This window comes from Oikopleura dioica, chromosome PAR (assembly GCF_907165135.1).
Source record: "Oikopleura dioica chromosome PAR, OKI2018_I68_1.0, whole genome shotgun sequence".
Classification (NCBI taxonomy): domain Eukaryota; kingdom Metazoa; phylum Chordata; class Appendicularia; order Copelata; family Oikopleuridae; genus Oikopleura; species Oikopleura dioica.
The window spans coordinates 64,398-86,500 of NC_137293.1; the positions used below are offsets into that span (position 1 = coordinate 64,398).

General features: G+C 37.9%; 1 protein-coding gene across 1 annotated transcript; it reads left to right on the top strand.

Moving 5' to 3' along the window:
• The first annotated feature begins 1,399 nt into the window (after positions 1-1,399).
• LOC145705544 (beta-1,4 N-acetylgalactosaminyltransferase 1-like) lies at positions 1,400-2,216 on the top strand. Its single transcript, XM_081783024.1, has 4 exons — positions 1,400-1,763; positions 1,805-1,896; positions 1,937-2,027; positions 2,086-2,216. The coding sequence occupies exons 1-4, from the start codon at positions 1,400-1,402 to the stop codon at positions 2,214-2,216; spliced, it is 678 nt and encodes a 225-aa protein (XP_081639150.1).
• The last annotated feature ends 19,887 nt before the right edge of the window (positions 2,217-22,103 follow it).

Sequence of the window (22,103 nt, forward strand, 5' to 3'; positions counted from 1 at the left end):
CGACTTGAGCTAAGAGCAACTCCTGATCGGTAGGAATATTTTCTTCATCGAAATCGATTGCTTCCAATTCTTCTGGTAAAACCAAATGAGTCTTCTGCCAAGAAAGAGTGAAAATTCCCTTCTTCATTGATAAGAAAATACATTTCTGCGATAGCATGATATCCTGTTCCGTTCTCGATCAATTGGCAGTAGTGTTGGCGTTCTTCAAGACTAATTCTCTTTCTAGAATCGTCTTTCTTGTTCATTTTGCCTTTTTTTAGTAAGAAAGCTCAAAATCAATGCCAGTAAACAAAAACATTGTCTAGAGACTGTATTAAAAACAAAAATAATTGCAAAGAGAAAAAATATGTCGGCAACCATTCGATTCCAATTTAGTGTCGTTTTTTCAAAATTTCGGGACCAAAAAAGCGACACAAAATCAGGTACCCGAGGTAGCTTAATTATTTGTTAAAAATATTTATGAAATCCTAATGGTGTCAACCCATAATCCATGTTTGAAAACTTCATAACAACATCACGGGGGGTCCTTAAGTCAGATGTAAGTTCAGACCGATCGAATTCGTCTCAGCTGGCTACGAAATCGCTCCAGACGAGTTGTTCTCTCCTCACATCATCATCAAGCTCCCTTTGGACTCTTTCGTCAGTATAAAATTCGAAAGCACTGTTGGTGAATTTTTGATCGACGGCGAAATTGTCAATGTAGAAAATTCTGAATCAATGACGGTGGAAAAAGCAAATCAGCTTTTGGAAAAGATCATGTATAAATCTAAGTTCTATGATGCGAGAATGATTAAAGACATTGTCAAATTTTCCGTTGTTGAAGGCACTTGTTGACGAAGAATTATATTTTGATAGATTTCCTGGCATTAACATAGGCTATGTTACATAGCCAACATGATCCTCAACGAAAAATAAAATCACCTCAGAAATAAGCTACAAAATCTCCTTCCCCGTGACAATCAAACGCCTCGCCCTGCCGCTGCTAACTTACCGAACTGGCGACAGCATAAATGACCGAGTAACGATCCTGACAAAGACACTCTTTCGATATTCCTGTTTGTATCGCTTTCTCGATTCTGTTTTTGAAAAGTATCCCGGAATCACGATCATCGTTGCTGATGACAACCCGGATGATACTTTTGAAGTCATTTCTAGAGAAAAATATCCAAGGAACGGATCCATTTTCCTGAGTCAAATCCTCAGTAGAAACCAGAGTTAAACTTGAATTAAATCCTGATTTAAAACCTGAGTAAAAACCTGAGTTCAACCCTGAGTAAAAATCTGAGTCAGAGCCCTAAAAGTAGTATTGAAGCTCTTTCGGAGCCCTGACTCAGTTTTTCACACAGGTTTTTTATCCCAATAACAACGTGAACCCCCGAAAAGCGTGAAACAATTCAAAATGCCCGCGGAAGAAGGCTGGTTCGCCGGCCGAGCAATGGCCATTTCCCAAGTGCGAACTGACTACTTCGTCTGGTGCGATGACGACTTCATCTTTTACGAAGAAAGCGACATGGAATACATGGTCGACGTTCTCGACAAATCAGGCTTCGACATTGTCGGCGGAGGAGTGGACACGCACGAGCGCAACGCTTGGCAGAGCTCGGATTTTATCGAAATCAAAACGAGTCCGGAGGGGTTTTGCTACATTCGAAAACCATTTGCGACGCTGATGAAGCTTCCTGGTTTTGAGAACTGTTATGTTGTCGATATCGTTTTGAACTTCTTCATGGCTAGAACAAATACAGCGGGCACTGTTAGGATGGGTCCGAAATGTCAAAAGATTTATCGATTAATAGAATTTTAGATCCAAATTTCAATCGAACAGCGCATATGCAATATTTTGTCGACAGTTTGGGAAGATTGAGGGTCGCTTGGTGCGGAAAAGCTTCAATCCACGTGAGTTATTTTTCACCGCTTTTTTCATTTAACATTTCAGCATGTCCGATACTGTCCAAAAGATGAGCACTCTGAAGAGCAACTCAAGCTTTACAATGACAGGCGTAATGTTGCTGAGGAAGACAAAGGAGGTAAGAAAAGAGTCTTATTATACGACAAACAATCTTCCGTCAACCCTTTCGTCTTAAGCCTTCAATAAGCAGATGAACACCTTCTGGTTCTACAGAAATCATATGAAGTGCAAAGCGACCGTCCATCTCAAAGAACCGACCAGAAAAAATAAACGCTCAAGTTTTGAATTTACTGATTATATTTATTAAGCGCGATCAAATTCAGTATTTATTATCCTGCCAATAGCTTCTGAATAAAAAGAAAGAGGGAGTTAAAAAACGTGACAAATTTGCTTTTTCCGGGAAAATTCTCTCTGTCGCGAATAAATTCAAAACAGTTTGAGTCCTTATATCTTTGTACGACAATGTTATGACAAATTGTCATTGTCGACTTAAACTCTTGGTCAGACAAATTGATATCGGTAGCATGAAGCACCCTTAATTTTCAAGGGGGATGATCATGTAATATGTAGCAGCATAATACTGTTTATGATTTCGCTTCATTTTATCCAAAAGCTTCATTTTATCCAAAGCTTCTTTTTATCCAAATACTTCATTTCATCCAAATTTTTTTTGGATAAGATGAAGCATTTGGATGAAATGATGCATTTGGATAAAATGAAGCAGATATTTCAAAAAACTCAGAACTTGGATGAAATGAAGCACTTTTATAAAATGAAGTTATTGGATAAGATGAAGTTTTGGATCAAATGAAATCAATGGATGAAATGAAGGCACTATTTTTTCCAAGGAAAAAATGGATTAGATGAAGTCTAAGGATGAAATGACGCATTGTACAAAATGAAGTACTAGGATAAATTGAATCAAAGGATAAAATGTAGCCCTGTTTTTCAAAGAGTAGTTAACAAAGCTTGATACGACATTTCTTTCGGGGTCCTTCTCGACCCCCTCTCAGTAAAATTTTCTGACAATTTTTTTTCTAAATTCCTTGAATATTGAACTATACCAATCATTTAAACATCATAAGTTCATATTTTATCCGTTAATCTTCCAAAATGACGCTGATCGCACAATTTCATCGGACGGTAAGATAACTCGAAAATTTTAGCTAGGCAGGACCACGAATGAGCTTTAGTGAGCAGTGTTTGAAATAATGGTCAAAACTCTCGTGAGCGAGGAAGCACGAGCAAAATCCCGCAGAATTTTATTTTGAATGAGCGAGCCCGAGCAGACCCTTTTGATTTTTTCGTGAGCGAGCGAGCGCGAGCGCAGATACAGGAAGTTTATTATCCTATCAGGTTTTTTTTTCGTTGAATATTTTTGTAAAAATTTCTAGGTGAAACTTACGGTACTTCACGAAATTCAACGAAAATTTTGATTAAGTGGAAAGGAAAAATGAAAGAAGAATTTATTTTTTGAATCAACTTAAGGCTACCTGGGTCGAGTTGGCCGTCTTTGAGGGTAAATTACTAACCTTTATTCCTAACAAAAGAAGCTTTAAAATAGCTCATTTGATAGATCTATCCTAGATCTCGGATCGTGACAGAGCACTTTTTTCAATTTCAAAAAGATTTTTCAGAAAAAATGTCGTCAAAGTTGGCGTCTCGGCCTAAAATTGCAAATTTCAACGCAAAATTCAGGCGAAAATTTTCATTCGAACTATTTTTTTCTTTTTGAAATTATAAAGTTTAAAGCCTCCTCTGCAATCGTGACAGAGCAGAATTTTCGATTTCGAAGATGTTTTTATCAAAATTTTAAAAAGTATGGACTCTTCTTCGCGAATCTCGCATTTTTGCTCGGTAAGCGTCCATTTACCTCGATTTTGAAATGAATTTTATTTTCTCGGGCGATTTTAAGCTTCACCACGATGTTAACCAGGCCATAAGCTTTCATTCAAGCCCTTTATCAGCAAAATTGGAGATAATAAATTTCTCACCCAAATTAGAGCTGTTAGCATTTCCTGTAGATTTTTAACTTTAAAGTGGTTCTTGACGGTGAAAACGTTTAGATAGCTATAGGGTCATTATAGAGTTTTTTGTTCCTCAGAATCTGAAGAATCCGATTCTATGGTCAGAAAATGGTTTTAAGGGGTACCAAAACTCGACCTAGGTACCCTTAAGGAGGGGGTCGACGAGAAAAAAATTTTCGACTTTTCAAAATTCTGATAACATTTTTGAGTTCCTCGATCGAAAACAAAAAATTTTGGTCCCCAGCTTTTTTCGATTAGGTGAAGTCAACAATGCAAAAATTTCACTCAAGGATCGTGAATTCGGGCGCGCGAGGAGGAAAAATGGCTCGCACCGAGCGAAAAATAAGAAAAATGGCGTCGAGAGCGCGCCGCGCGAGTTTCTCTTACTTTTTCAATCGTCTCTCAGACATTTTTTCTGCAAATAGAATTCAGTCGGCTCAGTCCTCTCGCCCCGTCTCGCCAGCATATCTGCGTCGTAAACCCTGAAAATGTCATTCAACCAGGAGAACATCAAAACTGTAAAAGAAGCCCTGGAGTTCGCCAGCACAACTTGAGCGCAGAAAGAAGCCCTAGAAAAGCTCCAAGCTACTTTACGAGAAAACGACGAGGTCAAAAACCAGATCGGAAAGTACCAAGCGATCATCGATAGGTGCACTTCTCTCGTCATGTCTGGAAACTTACCTCTTGGCGCTCCTGCTGCTCAGTCCACCGCTGGCAGCTCTGTCATCTCCGCTTCTGTCATCAACACGGCATTCACCCGCCACTTCGGCACTTCAAAGTTCCAAGGTACCAGCCCACAAGAAACTGATCGCTTCCTCGGTCTCGCCGACTCCTTCCAAAAGAGTTACATCATCGACCGCGCCACCGGCAAGCCCGCCATGGACAAACAGCAGTTCTTTCTCAGCTGTTTGCGCGCCCATCTGGATGTTGCCCCGCCTCGCGCCATCAGACTACGAAGCCGCCCGTAAACTCATCAACAGACAGTTTGGCGGGAAGCTCAACCACCTTTTGATCATCGTTTAAGCTGCTACTACCAACTGCGATGGTGATTTGCCGCTCCATGACTATGCCGGAAAGGTCCAACAAAAGCTAAACCAGGCGTATGAAGCTTGTCTACGCGAATTCAAACGCGTAAATCCTGATAAAGAGATGACCGCCCAAGACTGCTTCTATCTCTTCGGTACGCATCTCCTGTCAGAAAAGCTCCGTCTCCAAATGCCAGATCTTTACAACAAGTTGATCGACAAAATGTCCGACAGTTTCAGACCAGATGATTTAGCTGCTGTTGCTGAGACACTACGCCGAAATATGACTCCGACCGACGCCAACTGCTACTACTTTGGAAAACGCCGCGATAACAAGTCGAAGCCCGACAACAAAACTAAAAACGGTAAATGAGGAGCTAACCGTACCAAAAATGGTGGTCAAATTAGCAAAGATTCTGAGACCGGTAATAATGACCAGCAAGTCAATCAAACAACAGCTCAACCAACCACCGACAATGCACACGAGGATGAATCGGCCATTACCCTTGCGTGCTGGCGAGCTGCTCCAGTGTACCAATCTTTGCCAAAGCTAGTGCCAGACCCCTACACCGCTAGCATCAAATTCACACGTGACAACTGCTCGTTCGTCACCGACGTAGAGATCGACTCCGGCTCCTGCGCCACAATGCTGCCAAAGAAGGTAGTCCCTGAAAAGTTACTGTTGCAGCTGAAACCAGCTCCACTGACGATTTCCGGACTGTATGGTGCTGCCAAAAGCCCACTTGGCTATCTGGAGATGAAAATGATCTTCGACGCGGGCACAGAACTAGAAGCAAAAGTTTACGTGCTGGAGGATTGCCCAAGCCTGCTAGGGCGCGACATCTTCCAATCTCCGGAAATTCGATCAGTCGAATTCGAGAAAACCTACCTTCGCCTGAACTTCGATGGCAGGTACAAGTCATTTTCGCCGCAAAAGGTCCAAATCAAGCGAAATTCGCGGGTTGGGATCGCCAAACCTGACGGTGGAAACGAGGTTCATCGGGTACCCGATTGAAGCCTGACTTTGTCGGTGAAGCAAAGTTTTGACCACGATATGCCTACATTCGCGCCTTTGGAGCACCGAAGTACGATCACAGCTGATCTAAAAAAGCTCAAGGCCGCACCTGCAACTTCTCCGCAGTCACCTGGCGATTTTCTGGAAGACGCAGAGTTGCACTTCATGCCTGGCGAGGTACGAAACCGTAAGCAGAACTCGATTCCGCAGGCCCAATCTTCACTGGTAGTCGAGGCTACCGAAAAAGTGCTCCCGATGCCCCTACATTTGATACTGGTCAGATCCAAGCTGCTAGTGTCAAAGCTGATTCGATGCCTTCTTCGTCTAGGGGGAATGTCTCTGGTAAAACGAAGATAGATAGTTCTCTCAGCACAGAACATCAAACTACAATCGTCGAATCTCCAATTTCAACCGTCGCGAAAAATACTTCGTCGCAGAATCCTTCGGACCCCGCTACAGATCAACCTCAAGTCTTCCTTGGACAGAATGCAACGTTTCTCTCGACAGTGCCTTTCCAGAAACGAGCAGAAAGTTCTGCCCTTCAAAAGTCCGATCTGAGCAGATTGGCCGGAAATTTCGACCGACCAGCCAATCAGCGTCCGTCGATGTCGACGACCCCGGTTAACTTTCCCACGATCCCAACGGAAATCTTGGATACGCCGCTCAAGTGTGTCGTTGCTCGTACATCATCGCCGCCATCTACTCCAAAGAGAAATTGCCGCTCTTCAGTGAGTACTCAGAAATACTAGAGCAATTTCGAAAAGATCTCGCCTGTCCACCAACAACTTCTCCGAAGCCGACTTGCGATGTAATTCTTGTCTTACTGTACCCTCATACGAAACTCTAGGGGGAATGTGATGTTTTACGAACCCTGAGGCCGGAGATTTTATCTGAGGCAACATCTTACTGCGCGCTACGCGTGCATCTCAGTCGTTTTGTAAATAAAACTCGAGCAACACCTTTTCCGAGTTCTTGTCTTTTATTCACCGCACTTAAGAACACGCAAAGTGGGGAACTTTCTAGCAAGCCGCAGGATTTGCAAGACCTTACACATCTTTTAATTTTTTTTTGAATTTTTTGGTGAAAAATATGTAAAGCATCAATTACAGTTATTAAAAATTTTAAACGTTTAAATAATTACATTTCATTTATTTAGCATAAGCTTTTCGCCAATTACGGCTTCTTCAGTGCTACAGAGAAATAGTTGGAAAATCAGAAACATAAAAAAGCTGTTACCTTTTGTAATGCAAAGACAGAACTGATTTGAAAATTGAAAACAACTACCACAATCACTGGTGTTCTAGAGATTTTTTCAAAGAAAACAACAATAAGCGCCGAAATGTTGACAATGAGACAGGGGCAACAAATTTTCGCGCGTAAACGCCCCTGTCTCGATAAAAAATCTTCAAACAAAACTTATACTCTCATGATGGACTTGAATGTTGAGATCAGGCCTATCGAGAACAATATGGACTGCCTCTAATTTCTTCCTTTCTCTGAGATCTAAGTTTTTCTCGAGAATTTTAAATCTGGATTGAAAAAAACTTTTTGGGTCAAGTCCAGATTCACTCAATTCCTTCTGGTACATTTCGCATTCGGTTATATGCAAGTACGGTTTTTCCCTGTGAGACAAGGTGAAATGTTGATTGATTCTAGCTCGGACATTAATCGTCTCTCCGATATAACTGGAAGGACAACAACAACTAAATTTATATATTGCATTGAGGGTGTCCCCAACGATCGAGTCCGAGTTTTCTTAGTCGGGTGAACAAACTTTTTACAGTTAATTATGGGAAGCTGATTCTAAAGCTTCTTTCAGATCTGAAACATCTCATCTGGTTCTCGAGATATGACTGTTTCTATGACAGCGCTAATGCATTACGGCTCGATAGAAATGCACTGTAAAATGTGTCATTTTCAAACTTTCGATTTTATATATCAACCTGGGTATTTTCTGAAAGCTTGAAAAATTCTCTATTCAATGATGCCCATATCGACACGATAACACCAATTTTTCACTTTCGAACAGTGCGCCATAAGTCGCAAACACGTGCACTTTGGCGCCGGAAAAGGGTATTAAGGGACTTATCAGCGCGCGATCTGAGCGTACCGGGACATTGTCAATAGATCGAACTATTATCCCTGTAAAGATTTGGAAAATTCAATTTCAGAAACTACGCTAGAATCGAGCACAAACTTAAGCAAAATCGTTGCTGTAGATAATGCATCGTATCAGATGCATGCAGTTAAATTTTCAAAATCCGCCAAATTTAATGCAGAGAGGAGTGTTCAAGGAATCAGGATCTGCCCGAAATTTGAAAATTGAATTTGTAGAACTCAAGAAAAACGATCTCAAAGATTGGTCAGAATAGAAAAATCAGACTTCTTTGAAGAAGCGGTAAGGGATTAAAAAATTACATTTTTGAAATTCTGCCAAATTTGATGCAGAATGAAGGGTCTGAATAATAATAGGTATAATTCTTTTGATCAAAAATTCTTCAGGAAGTGCTATAAATATTAGCTCAAACTATGGCCCGTTTAAAAAAAATCGTTGGGGACACCCTTAACTGCCGAAAGAGGGTCTTTCTCACTATAAAGCTTGGAAATAATCGTGTTTCTTAGATGTGTTCATTTACGCGCGAAAATTGGTTGCCCCTGTCTCATTGTCAACGTTTCGGCGCTTATTGTTGTTTTCTTTGAAAAAAATCTCTAGAACACCAGTGATTGTGGTAGTTGTTTTCAATTTTCAAATCAGTTCTGTCTTTGCATTACAAAAGGTAACAGCTTTTTTTATGTTTCTGATTTTCCAACTATTTCTCTGTAGCACTGAAGAAGCCGTAATTGGCGAAAAGCTTATGCTTAATAAATGAAATGTAATTGAACTCTCGTCAACCCAAGAGTTTAAATAATTATTACAGAAAAGTTTAAAGTCAAAACTACTTCGGCTTACCTTGCAGTGCTTATTGACGCGGTTTGCTTTCCCGCTACTTTGCGTCAAGCCCTATGGTTGACAGGGAACCGCAAGATGCCAAGTAGCTGCAGCTTGTAGCTTGCCATCCGGCTCGCCCATGGTTGCCATTTGAAGTAGAATTGAAAAGTTGGCAAGGTGGTAGAACTCGCGTCCACGCCGAGAGCAGCAGTCGATGTCTTTCCAAATAAACGGACAAAATAGTTTCAAAACTAGAAATTGTAGAACAAAAGAGACGATAAGAGCTTAGAAAGAGACGATAAACAGACAATTTTTAACAAGAATTCAACTATTTAATTAAAATAAACCCTCGAGCACTCGGGCTTAATTAAAATCAGAGTTTTACATAAATTTAAACCTCGAACACTAGGGTTTCCATGCAAATCGGTCTTTCATTTTGAAGCATTAATGATCAATCATGCTTATTTGTAACATGCGAATTTGGAGAATTTCTGTTTTAATAAATTCGGGAATCAAGCGGTAATTTTGATAATTGCTTCAAGTGAGTTTTAAATGATAATTGTACAGTATTGATATATGCACGCGCGTACTGTTAAGCCGAGACTTTAACCCTAACCAGAAAGAATTGAAGAGCTCGGCCGCTCGCTGGCTTTAGAGGTCTACCGAGGTTCTAACTCCGATGCATACATAAAGCCGCGAGAAGACCTTTTACCATTGGTGAGATGAGATTTTCGGACCGTGAAAAACATTTTTGAACAGAGAAGAGACTCTTATTGAACCGCAAAGAGACTTTTTTGGGCGTGTCTTTTCGACGTCATCTTTTCAAAGTTTAAGTGTGAATTTGTGGAGTATTTTGAAGCTTTGTTTGAGTTCAATTTCACCGTGAAAGTTATCAGAAGATTTTTTTTCTCGGTTTTTTCTGTAGTATTGCATCAATAACATAAACTATTAAAAGGGAGTGACACTGAATTTTTTGATCGTCGGTCGATTCTGAAGGGTCCAATCTATTAGTAAAAAAAATCTGATTGTCGAAAAAAATTAAAGGTTCCTAGATTTTTTGGTCAAGAGACGGCCTCACTTCAACCCTAATTTTTCAAAAAATATTTTTTCTTCTTGTCGCCGATCGAAACTTATAACCATTTTCTTCACAATCCAAGGTTCTGTTTGATTCAAATCAGGTTTTCTCGCTTTTTTGGACAAAAGAAGTTGCAATATTAACGACACGCCTCTTAAGAAAACTTTTAAATTTGGGCAATTTTTCACCTGAGTTTACCAGGTCACTAGCTTATTTTCTTTCGAAAAAAACTTTGCAAACATGAAACTTGGGACTTTCGGGAACTTTTTTGTGCTTATCACCCCATGTTATTTCCATCTGATTCCGAGAACTGGGTTACAGTAAGCACCCACGGAGATTTTACCGCGCGCTAATGCTTTTGAGCTCCCTGCAGAGCTTTAAAGGGGGAGGTTGTCGGTTTCTTAAGTTCTTTTAACAAACTTATCTCAAGATATTTTTTATAATTTCTTTTTTTTTAGGTTCTTGGGGTAGATAAGGGTTGAATTAAAAGGCCAACGTGGAGAAAATTTTGAAAAAAAATTTTCGAAGTTGAAGAAAAGTTTGGTCAAAATGGACCGTATTCAAAACAAAGATTCCGGCCAGACCCTCCAAAATTTTGAAAATCTAACAGGGTGCAAACACTGTTTAAACAAATATGAAGAGGCTAATGTTATAAGAAAATAAGGTTGTTATGTCGATTTAGGTTAAAACAATCGATTTTCAGAGTCTTTTTGTGCTTAAAATTGTCGTTTTTCACTCGTTTTTCAATATTTTTTTCGAAAAAATATCAATAGTCGTATTATTTTTAATTTATGTTATAAAGATTTGTAAAAATTTACATATATTCGCAATAAAAATCTATTTTTGTCCGCTTTTGTGCAAAAACGAGTTCCAGAATTCCGAAAAATCACGATTTCATGACTAAAAAAAATTTTTCCATTCAAAAAAACTAGGGAGCAAAAATGACCCTTTTTCATCAAGGAATCTACAAATAGTATCAAAATTTTAAAAAGTCGAAAAAAAATTTTCCGACCACCTCCCCCTTTAACAACGTTTTGATTAAGTTCCTTTTTAAAATATTCCAGTACTTTCAAATCTGAAGGACTTTTAACAGTTATAAGTTGATTATGAGCACTTTAACGTGATTAAAAGATTATATCCAGATCAATTTCATAATTACTAAATGACTCTATATTGAGGCTGAGCTCACAAAAAATTACTGTGAGCAAGCGCGAGTGAGAACAAGCAGGGACCTTGAAATTTATGGTGAGTGAGTGAGCGCAGAGGTTCTCGAAATCAATGTGAGTGGGTGAGCATGAGCGCTCGCTCACTCGCTCGCGATAACCATTTTTGCAAACAGTTTGAGTAAGGCTGAGCCGGAGAACACTAATCATGCTCAAGCTGTCTTGCACAATGAAAAATAAAATTAATCAAAAAGGTCTTTTTGGTCATCTGATTAAATTATCAGCAAATCTGTAATGATCGAAGTCATTTTATGTAAGCACTGCTGAGCGCGCGATTGCTCAATCCGCCAACTGAACCACCAACTGAGCCACCAACTGAGCCGCCAACTGAGCCACCAACGGAGCCGCCAACTGAGCCAGTCTGATCCTTTAACTTCGTCAAAAATTCGTCAAAAGAAAGAAAACGCCAGTCTGGACCATCGATTCACCGAACCAGGAGAAAAACTCGACGAAGTGACGGTGAAAATGAACGAATATTCGGCTGAAAAAGAGGCTGGAGAAAATCAACCAAACGAATAAGGAAATGAATCGCGAAGCGGCTGAAACTGGGGCAGACCTTGAAAAGACCTTGAAACGCTCTGAAGGCGCTAAAATTAGAACTTAAGACAAAAAATGACTTGGTCAAGAAAAATGGGCAGTATTAATAGCAATCAATTCAAGAAGCTTTTTCTGAAGTATGTGAAATATTTTTAACAGCCTTGGAGCGGGTATTCTTTTTCGATAAAGCAGGCTCTATTTTTATTATCGATTTATTTATTCAAAGAACAAGAATTAGTGGAAAATTTTAAAATGACAGACAGATCCTTCCGTTCAGACTCTTTTTTTTAATATGAAATACTGCGAATAGTGGCATCTTCTTCTAAAGCCGCGGTGCGCCATCTATTTGATCGAATTTCAAAGCGATAGAAAAGCTCGATCACAAAAATGAAAGACAAAATCGAAGATGATGGTTGGTATTTTGCATTGTTAAACTAATTGCTTCTTATTCATTCGTTTCTGCAAGACTGATCAAACAAGCAACTGAACTTAACTATCTGTTCAATAATAAATTCGGACCCCTTGTCCCTGTGGATCGCCCGAGCGGATATGAGTTTAATTATTCAAAACTTATCCTTAATCAAGAGGCAGCTAGAAAATCTTTCCGTCTTTGCGAGTTTGTTCGGGTCGAAAACAATCGGCCTTCTTTAAGAAATTTGATAATTAATTTCAGATAGAGAAAGCGACAGAATCTGTTGATTATTTGTTATATACTCAGGATTATTCAGTTTCAAGTAGATAGAATTTGTTGCCTTGATGAAGTTTGAAAAACTCTATGAAAAAGAATCCAGAAAAAGGTACAAAATATTAAATTTCGATTTCACAGAGAAATTTTTCGAAAATCTAAGCCTTAGCTTTTTTCAGGTTGATGAATCACGATTTTTTAAATTAAAGCATGTTGTCACTGAAAGTTAACTGAATAAAATGAAAAAGTTAGAAAAATTTTCAACTTTGAAAAAAGGGTTGTAGGGCGGCTCGGTTCTGCAGCAGAACCTTGTTCTGCAAATTGCAGAACCTGATTCTGTAAATGCAGAACCTGGTTCTGCAGTCACAGTTTTTGTGCGCTCCGCGACTGTCTTGAAGAAACTTCAAGATTATTACAAGTCAGAACCTGGTTCTGGCAGAACCTGGCCGCCCGCAACCCGAAAAAAAGGAGCAAAATCGGGACCTCCTGAAAGAAACTCCCTTTTTCGGGAGCAAGAAGCGAGAAGGAGCACGGTTTTTAACGAGGGAGCTCCTTTTTTTCAAGCTTAAGGGAGCAGGGAGGGAGCGGGAGCGGATTTTTTACCAGATTTCGATTTCTGTTTACGAAAACTCATTCAAGAAATTAAATTCCTATAATATTGTTATTATCGGCGAAATCTTCTCAGAAGAGACGTTTTTCTTTTTTTAATAAAAGTCAATTGTTTCTGTTTTATCTCTTTCTTAACCTTAGCCCGCCACGGTACACCACAACTCGGGAATCGGTCAAGTATTTGTTCACTGCGCTGGACGTTGAATTTTTTTTTTTGAAAACTAAGGATACCCTGAGGAGGCTTGATCGATCATCTATCGTTTTAGGGATTTAAGGCCTGTTTCTGATAGACCTTAGCGTCGGTAGACCCTTATTTTTGCGAAAAGCCCATGCATCATATATGGTGTCGAGCTACAATTGTTGATGCACCATATTATATGGTCCATATAGGGTAATTTTGGCGGGTACCCAAGCTTTTTCCCAGCGATTTTGCCGAAAGTTTACCCTGGTCAGCTTCTTTGATCCTCAATATATGAGCTTCTCTGAGAGAATTTTCGATTGAATGAACTTTGGTATCATCATTGGAACACCATTATTGAACAAAAAAATTATTTTCCAGCAAAGATTTCTAATAAAATCATGATAAACCAAACATTGGCGGGTACCCCAGAAAATCCACTTTTGGCGGGCGAAGGTTAATAAACTTCAGATGCCTTAATGAAATTAAAGTTAAATAATTAAGAAGAAAATGGAATTTCGGTAGCCATCTTCCTCTCTTATTGGTAGCTGGTGTCAGCTAGTGGAGATAAATTGCATTATAATTTATAATTTATAAATATTCAAATAAAATAATATGTTTCTTGTGCATCGTTAACTTTAAAAACAGAAGTGACGTTTAAAATTATCGAAATGAGAAAATTATCTTTAGAATAAATCAAATCAATTTTGACCAAAACTTGCTTTTTCCAATGCATTTAATGATTTCCTGACTTTATTAAAACAATAATTATTTATCGAGAATCATTTTCTTTTATTCTAAAAATTCGAAGCAAGATTGGAAGCAAAATTGGAGCCTACCACTTCCAGAAAACTTTTGCTCTTGCTTCTTTCTTCTCGAAAGGGAGCTCCCTACTTAATGTCATTTTTAGTAGGAACAAGATCATATCTCTTGCAAAATTTCTTTTTCCAGTGATCTTAATTGGTGCGAGCTTGACAGGAATCGTTTATATTTTTTGATCTATGAAAAAAATCACGTCTTCGACTATTTTGTCAAATTATCTTCAGAATCTTATGCTAAAATTCAAATAATTTTTTTCACCACAGAAAAGATGAGCATTTCAAAGAAACAATTTTAAGGATTGTTTAAAAAAAATATCTATTTATCTTTGTTAAGCTAAAGAAAGCTACTCGATGACAAAATTTTGCTTTTATGAAATTTTTACTTATTATTAAAAAGACATATATTTATTTTGACGTTTTTATTTAATTTCTTTCTTAAGAAAAATTATTTAAAATTAAAAAAAAAATTGGCTCTAGAATTTTTTTTGCTAAAATAAAAAATATCAATAATGAACCTTAAATTTTTGATAAGCTTTCATTTGAGCTATTTCAAGCCCAAAATAATCAACTGAAAGGCACCTAAAAAGTGACTCAAAGTTTGCCCAAAATGGCCAATTTTGCGGTCTTCTTAGGCCCCCAGTGACGTCATCGTCTGGTATTTTTTGGTCAAATTTTGACAGATCGTATCAGAATTTTCCGGGCTTTCTTTTGAGCCGAAAAAATGAATGGGTGAATTTTTTGCTGCAAAAAGTTTTTTTAATTTCATCTAAAATAAATTTTTGGTTCTTATTTAGGCAAAAAAAATATAGTTAGCGCCGCTTCTGAAGAAAAAAATCCGCCCGCAGAAAATTCTTTTCGGTCTCACTTTAAGTATGAACAGAAGAACATAAATGAGTGATCATACAAAATTAAACAAACTCTAAAATGAACGTTATCAAGCATTTATCTACTACGCTGACTTCTTTCAATTTCAATGCAGCTCGAACGATATTGTCGAAAGCGTCGAAGATTACTTAGATGAACCCAAAGAAACAAAAGTAAAAAGTGGCAACTCAAATCAAGAAGTTATTGATGCAAAAGAGGAGTCGTACGGAGCAGAAAACGTCTACAAAATGCTAGGTGAAAACATTTAGAATTTTGGTTCTGAAATCGTAAAGATGATTTTCAAATGACGTTACGAAACTTGAGTAGCAAAAACTTTTCGATTGTTAAAAAATATTTGAAAAATCGTCTTTTAAATTTTGACAATTATTTCGAAAAAACTTAAAATTTCTTCAAAATTGGGAAACAGTAAGAATTTAGGGTGTCAATATCGATTTTCGCATTTTTTTCTGCGAAAGTAAAGGTACCTTCCGCTCAAAAATAAAATCTGATTTTTCGCCAAGTTTAAGATTAAACCTTTTATTTTGCATAAATTTGGCGAAATAGTAAATTTATAATTCGTAAATCCCCACCGCCGCTTCAAAGCTGACGGCTCCGCTCCGCTTCGCTTAGCTACGGGGGAACATGATTTGGTCAGCTCCGCTACGCTCAGCTACGGGGAAAAAGAATTTCGTCAGCTCCGCTACGCTTAGCTTACCAAGCTTCTGATCATTTTTGTGTAAAATAAAGCCGTTTTTTGTGTAAAATTAGTCCTCAGTCAGTATAAATTCGTTCCTAGCCTTTCTCAGCTACTTCAGCTTAGCTTAGCTATCTTAGCTAAAATTCTACCCAGCTCCGCTCCGCTCTGCTACGGGAAAAATTTTTGGTCAGCTCCGCTACGCTCCGCTACGGAGATTCAAAAAATTGGTCAGCTCCGCTACGGTACGGGGAAAAATTTTTTGGTCCGCTCCGCTTAATTTCAAGGTAAGCTCCGCTTTCTCCGCTATGATAAAATTTTGTCAAATTTACAACTCTGGTAGAAACAGCCTTTTTCGAAAATAGGCAATTTTTTCGGGGAGGTGTCTGGAACCGACAAAAAAATCCCGACAAAAATTTTAAATTTTTTCATGTACATTTCAATCGCACACCATTACCTGCTGCGCTAACGAGCATTTCTCAAAACTGCCTAGAAATGTCCATTGTGGCCTAAGAAGGCCATTTCTGCATAGTTTTAAGGGTAATGGTATACATCGGCGCGGCGCTGCTCTCTCGATCCGCGCTCCGCCAGAACCTATTTCTCACGAGGCCGTAAAATCTGAACGGATAAAGATTTTTTCAAAATTCAAAAAGATTCTGAATAATTAAAGTCTTTTCTACTAACACAGCAAAATTGGTAATGATTGTCAAAGAGGAACTATCTGAAAATTGCCAGTTTCCTTCAAATGACATTTTCTTCAACATTTCTCATGCAAAATTTTTGAAAATTACACTGTCTTGTAGAGAATCGTCAGTTCTACAAATCCTGTTTTTCAGATTTTTGTTTGAGGCTTTCATTAATTTTACATCGCAATTTGTAAAGAGCGCTACTTTTTCTCGCGCCTCTCCGCTCTCTATTTCTCACGCCACGACCTCACATCGCTTACTTCAAGGTCGCATATTAAAATCCGAAGATCTTAAAACAAAAATCTGAAAAACAGGATTTGTAGAACTGACGATTCTCTACAAGACAGTCTAATTTTCAAAAATTTTGGATGAGAAATGTCGAAGAAAATGTCATTTGAAGGAAACTGGCAATTTTCAGATAGTTCCTCTTTGACAATCATTACGATTTTTGCTGTGTTTATAGATGTGACTTTGGTTATTCAGAATCTTTTTGAATTTTGAAAAAATCTTTATCCGTTCAGATTTTACGGCTCCGTGAGAAATAGGTTCTGGCGGAGCGCGGATCGAGACAGCAGCGCCGCGCCGATGTATACCATTACAATTAATTAATTAAAATCTTCTCAAAAAATTTTAAGAGTATTTTTTCTGAAGTGTCTTTTTTTTGAAAATTTTTGTCAGAATTTTTTTGTCGATTCCAGACGCCACCCCTTTTTTACTGGCGCTACTTACAAAAAAATTCTTAGATTTTCAATTTTTCTCTTCATACAGTGGTTACCCATCTTAAGAGGCCCTAACTTAAGAGGACTTTTGCGTCAATTTGGCTAATTTTGTCATCCTAAAAAGTTCCAACTTAAGAGGACTTTCTTGATGATTTTTATTAAATTTCGGAAAATATCTTGGCAAACAGTGAGTCATTAAGCATTTTTTTTTTTACAGTAAAGAAACTCGAAATCTTTGACTGCTTTTCTGGCCATTTTGAAGACGATGGCTTTGCAATGTCGGCTTCATCTGAACCTGGAATTTGAGGTTCTTCCTCAATATCCATCGGGGTCGCAGCTTGTGTATCATCGATCTGAAGCGCCAGGAAATGCTCGATCAATTCTTCTTCGTCTTCTTTCTCCAAGATACTTTCGAAAACGTCCAAGCCCTCGACGTCTTCAACATTCTCCTCGTATTCTTTTTCTTTAATCAGTCCAGTATTGATCCAACTTCGCTTGAAGATTGCTGGATTCATGTTAGTGAAGATTTCGTTGGCTTTTCTCACGAGCTCTTCCTCTGTGATATTAAGATGATCGTGATCGACGATAAAATCATCGAGGTAGTAGCGGATCTTCTTCTTAAAATTACAGAAAACAAGATTGTCACAAGGCTGGTAAACGCCTTCTAAAGTTTGAAAACAGATTTTAAGAATTTTTTTCTGAGCAAAGACTCAAATAATACTGGTCAAACTTTTCCTGTGGTCCATGGTCGAAAGAAACACAAGTCCAGATTTTTAAATTTTGGAAGAAGCTTGTGAGCCGGACAGTTATCGATATACATCAAATAACGCTGCGATGGATTTTTTTCTTTCAAAAAGGCCGAAAGACGAGTCAGCTCCAGAATAAATATCGCTCTTGTACACCAGGCGGAGGAATTCCAGTATAGTCGAAAATCTTAAAATTAATAAGCTTCGAAATTCTATTTCATGAAATTTGAGATCTTTAGAGGAGGAGGGCTTGGAGTTGTCAAAGTTTGGGTTGGCCACTCGTTCTATCTGCTTTCTTGGTGCGCCTTTCCATTTACTTCCTTGATTTCTTGTTATGATTGCGGGGCGGTAATCTTTTAGCGGCCCAAACGCAGAGATTGTCGGGATATATGTAAACCGCTCTTTTTGATGAGCAATTTTCGAGAGTTGATCATCTGATCCAAGCAGGATACGATTACGCGTGTCAATCTCTCGGCTGACGCCTGTCTCGTCACAGTTCAGAATAGCACTATAATTTAATGATTTCAAAAATATTAAATCCTCACCTCAATGGATAATTCGAACGACAGGATCGTAAACGCTGAATTTCGAAATTTTTCTCTTCTTCACTGAGAAATATAACATCAGTTTTCTTGGAGGTTTTTCTTCCATAGTCACGTATTATTCTTGTGACAAAGCGTTTGGAAATACATAGATCCTGTATCTCTTTGTCATCGGGGAAGTTTTCATCGATCATTTTTCGTAACCATCTCGCGACTCCACGAAGTCTCATTTTATATTGGCGTTTCGGGTATAGTTGCTTGATTTTTTCTTCGAGCTTTTGCATTGAAGCAGATTTTTTCTGCGTGAGTTGGTATTTGTGCTTCGTTTTCGATGACAGGATCGTAAACCTTTTGTTATAAAGGTTTGTAAATGTACATTTTGGAATATCTTGTCCATGCTCTTTTCGATAGAGCTCATTTACAGCCTTTTTGGCATTTCTTTTGTTTGCACCCTTCACCAAAATCTCTGCATACTTTTTTTTCTCGGCCATCGTCATGTAAATTCTCTTTTCGGACATGTTTCCAGCAAAATATTTTTCGAGGAATGAACAAGTTAAAGTTAAAAACATAAGCGCGCGCCTTGTTCTGGAAACAATAATCATGATCAATTTTTCAATCAAATGTCCAAATTTTGACTTCAGTAATGCTGCTTAGCTTCGACATTAGTGAGAAAAGACTTTTAAAATATGTATTCCTAAATTGACTCGAAATGTTCCAACTTAAGAGGACTTTCTCTTAGCCCTTGTCATCTCAAAAGGCCTCTTAAGATGGATACCAACTGTATTTAGATAGAGACATTATACCAATGATCATCTCGCTTAAAATTTGTTCGAGTCATCAAATTCTTGAGTTATGGGGCTCAGAAACAACTCATCTCTCCGAAATTCACGATTATCGCACATTTTCAACTTCGAATAACTCGAGTCACGTCAGAGAGAAACAAATTTCATTCACATTCTTGTGAAGCTGAACCCCTTTTTTGGAATATTAACGAGGAAATTCTGTAAACATAAATAAATCCGATGTTTTCTGTTATGTACCTACAGTCCGAAATCGAGAAGGCTGTTTCTTGTCCCTTTACTTACAAAACTAAGATGTCAGATTATTGATGTGCCTTTTATAAAAAGAAGAAATAAAAAGGGGTAGCTTCTTTTCTTTTGGAATAGTCTATTCCGAATAGATGAATTTTGTAATAGTAAAAGAGACTTATGTTGAAAATTAAAATAAAAAAATTAAGACTATCAACCACACGGAATAAGCAATTTACGTCCTTGGTCGAGAAAGCTCCCATCTCTATTGACTCCTCCGCAAAAAATCTTCAAAGATGAAACCTGTATTTGTGGAAGATACAATTATCTTCAAACTATTAGGAACAAGGAGGAGCATCTTAAAGACTTTGAGAATTGGAAGCGAAATAATTTTTACGATATTGTCAAGCCGGAAGCAATACTGACAAAGTCATTTCTGCCCATTGAATTTGTCAGCAGTGGATACAAAGTGGAACCAGAGGAATCAGTAACGCTTAAAATGCGAATCGACGCGGATGATCATCTCAATATATTTTGTATCTTTTCAACCCGTTATGGCGATATCGTTCTTTATGGCTCTGACTCGGCTCCAATTCAATTTCAAACCAAGGAAATGACAGTTTATTCTTTCAACAACGCCAAATTCAAGTACATTCCAAACACATACGACGCTAGAAAACTGGAAGAAATCGTTAACCTGAAAGTTGACGGACCCGAATTGGAATTTCAGATCTCTTTTCCAGTAACAATCGAGCGCATGAAAATTCCTGTTCTGAATCATCGTACATCTTTGGACATTGAACACCGGGTAACGATTGTTACAAAAACATTTCTGAGGTAATAAATGACATTCTCTTGACAACCATTTTCTGGACATTTTTTTTTCGAGGTTGCTCCTAAAAATTTTTTTTGAGCAAATAATCTTGATATTTAAGCTCGTAAGAGTAATAATTAAGGCTTTTAATTCAAGGGTATCTGACTAGACAGAAGGAAGCCCGGGCCCATATAAGTTATATGATATAACCAAAAAGATGTACATCAAAAATATCGCATATCAAATTTTTTGCATAATTTCTTCCAAGCTATCTGAAGAGCCTGCATTAGTCTGATATTAACGACTTTCAAAAGTCAAAAAAATTGCGAAATTTTTCTTTGTAAAATTTTTCATTTAGATATACTTTTTTCAAAGCTATGTCACGACTAACCACTTAACTTACTTCCTTTCACATTCAATGTGATACATTGTTTATCAAAATGATTGTCAGACCACCGAAATTTCAAAAATATATTACACAAATGCTCTCGATCAGGGTTATATATTTTAGGCGAAATCTAAAAGTCTAATCTGTCCGTGTCCTTATCGAAAAAACGGATTTTTTTCCGGTCGAGTCTCGGACATGTCCCTTTAAGTCCGTTTTGTCCGTTAAGTGAGGACATATTTTTTAAAGGAAAAATATTTCAAATCGGAAGGGGATCCCTCAAAAATCGAAAGATGGCGGCTAGCGTCGGACATAAGTTCCCTCTTTCGAGGAAAATAGGCTTGTATATTACTGTAGGGTCACTTAGGACCTAAATACTTGATTCCCGAAGTTTGGTCGAGATTTGTCAAGAATCACGTGATTTACGACCAAAAATGTTGTTTTTTTTTGAAGAAATTACGAAAAATGAGTCATACCTCTTGATGAGTCAAGAATCTCTCTTTGGGAACTTTATGTCCGACGCTAATGGCGGCCTACAAATTTTTTTTTGTTAAGGGTGTCAACAAAGAAATTATAATGTTATTCTTAACTTATGGGATACCGACAAACTTCCATGTGATTTCACCCATTCTGTTGATTGCTGCAACGGAAACCGCCAAATGCAATCAATAATTAATAAATAACGGCTCTCTCGCAACGGACTGACACGAAACTCGACTATACTTTTTTCAACTGAAGGTGTTCAATACCGACCAATTTCTCTATTTCTTTCTGCATAAATTCATCAATAAAACATGTTTCGATGAAGTAAAATTATCAATAATTTATTGATTTGTTTCTGTGGGGATTTTCCAAGGGTTCAGTCTGGCCGTTAGACTAGTGGGAAAAGGGGCCAGCTGACGCACAATGAACGTCTCCAAGTTCCCAACCTTAGCGTATATAAACGAGGGTTTGAAGGCGGGATAAAACAGTATTAGAGAAATATGAGTTATGGGTTTTTAAGCTGTACTTCACCAATAAAGAGGATCAATACAACTTACCATCCGAGTCACTTATTTTGATCGTTACAATTTCAATCAGAGATACAGTAATTCTTTGAAACTTGAAAAAGCACTGGAACAGCCCAATTATCTTTGTGGCTCCCTGGCAAGTTTTTTGTATAAACTTTCACTTTCATTAACTATATTTACAACATTCGCTAATTTTCCTGAGCAAAAATAGTATTAATACGAGATGAATGATAAAGCAAGAAGTTAGATTCTCGCCACTATTTAGCGACGAGACAGCGTTTTCAGTTCTAAATATGGGTTTTATACACACGAAAACTGGATTTGGTTGACAACTATGATGATTTTGGATTTTTACAAATGAATATTGAGAAGTGTCTTGATATGATGGATGCTCAGTATCAATTTTATAACGGCGTTTTACACTTGGGCGTTTGCCCTCAACGTTTGTTTCATAAGATTGTATCAAAGATGTATCCTTGACAGTAAATAAATAAGAACCGGAACATGTTTCGTGTGAACATTGCAAGCTAAAAGTGTCTTTGACAAGTACAGATTCATTGCAAAATTTCGGTTGTGAGACCC

Coding starts and splice junctions, on each gene's coding strand:
- LOC145705544 (XM_081783024.1), top strand. CDS start 1,400: ATGCCCGCGGAAGAAGGCTGGTTCGCCGGCCGAGCAATGGCCATTTCC. Junction 1,764..1,804: donor AGCGGGCACTGTTAGGATGG/GTCCGAAATGTC, acceptor ATAGAATTTTAG/ATCCAAATTTCAATCGAACA. Junction 2,028..2,085: donor TGCTGAGGAAGACAAAGGAG/GTAAGAAAAGAG, acceptor TTTCGTCTTAAG/CCTTCAATAAGCAGATGAAC.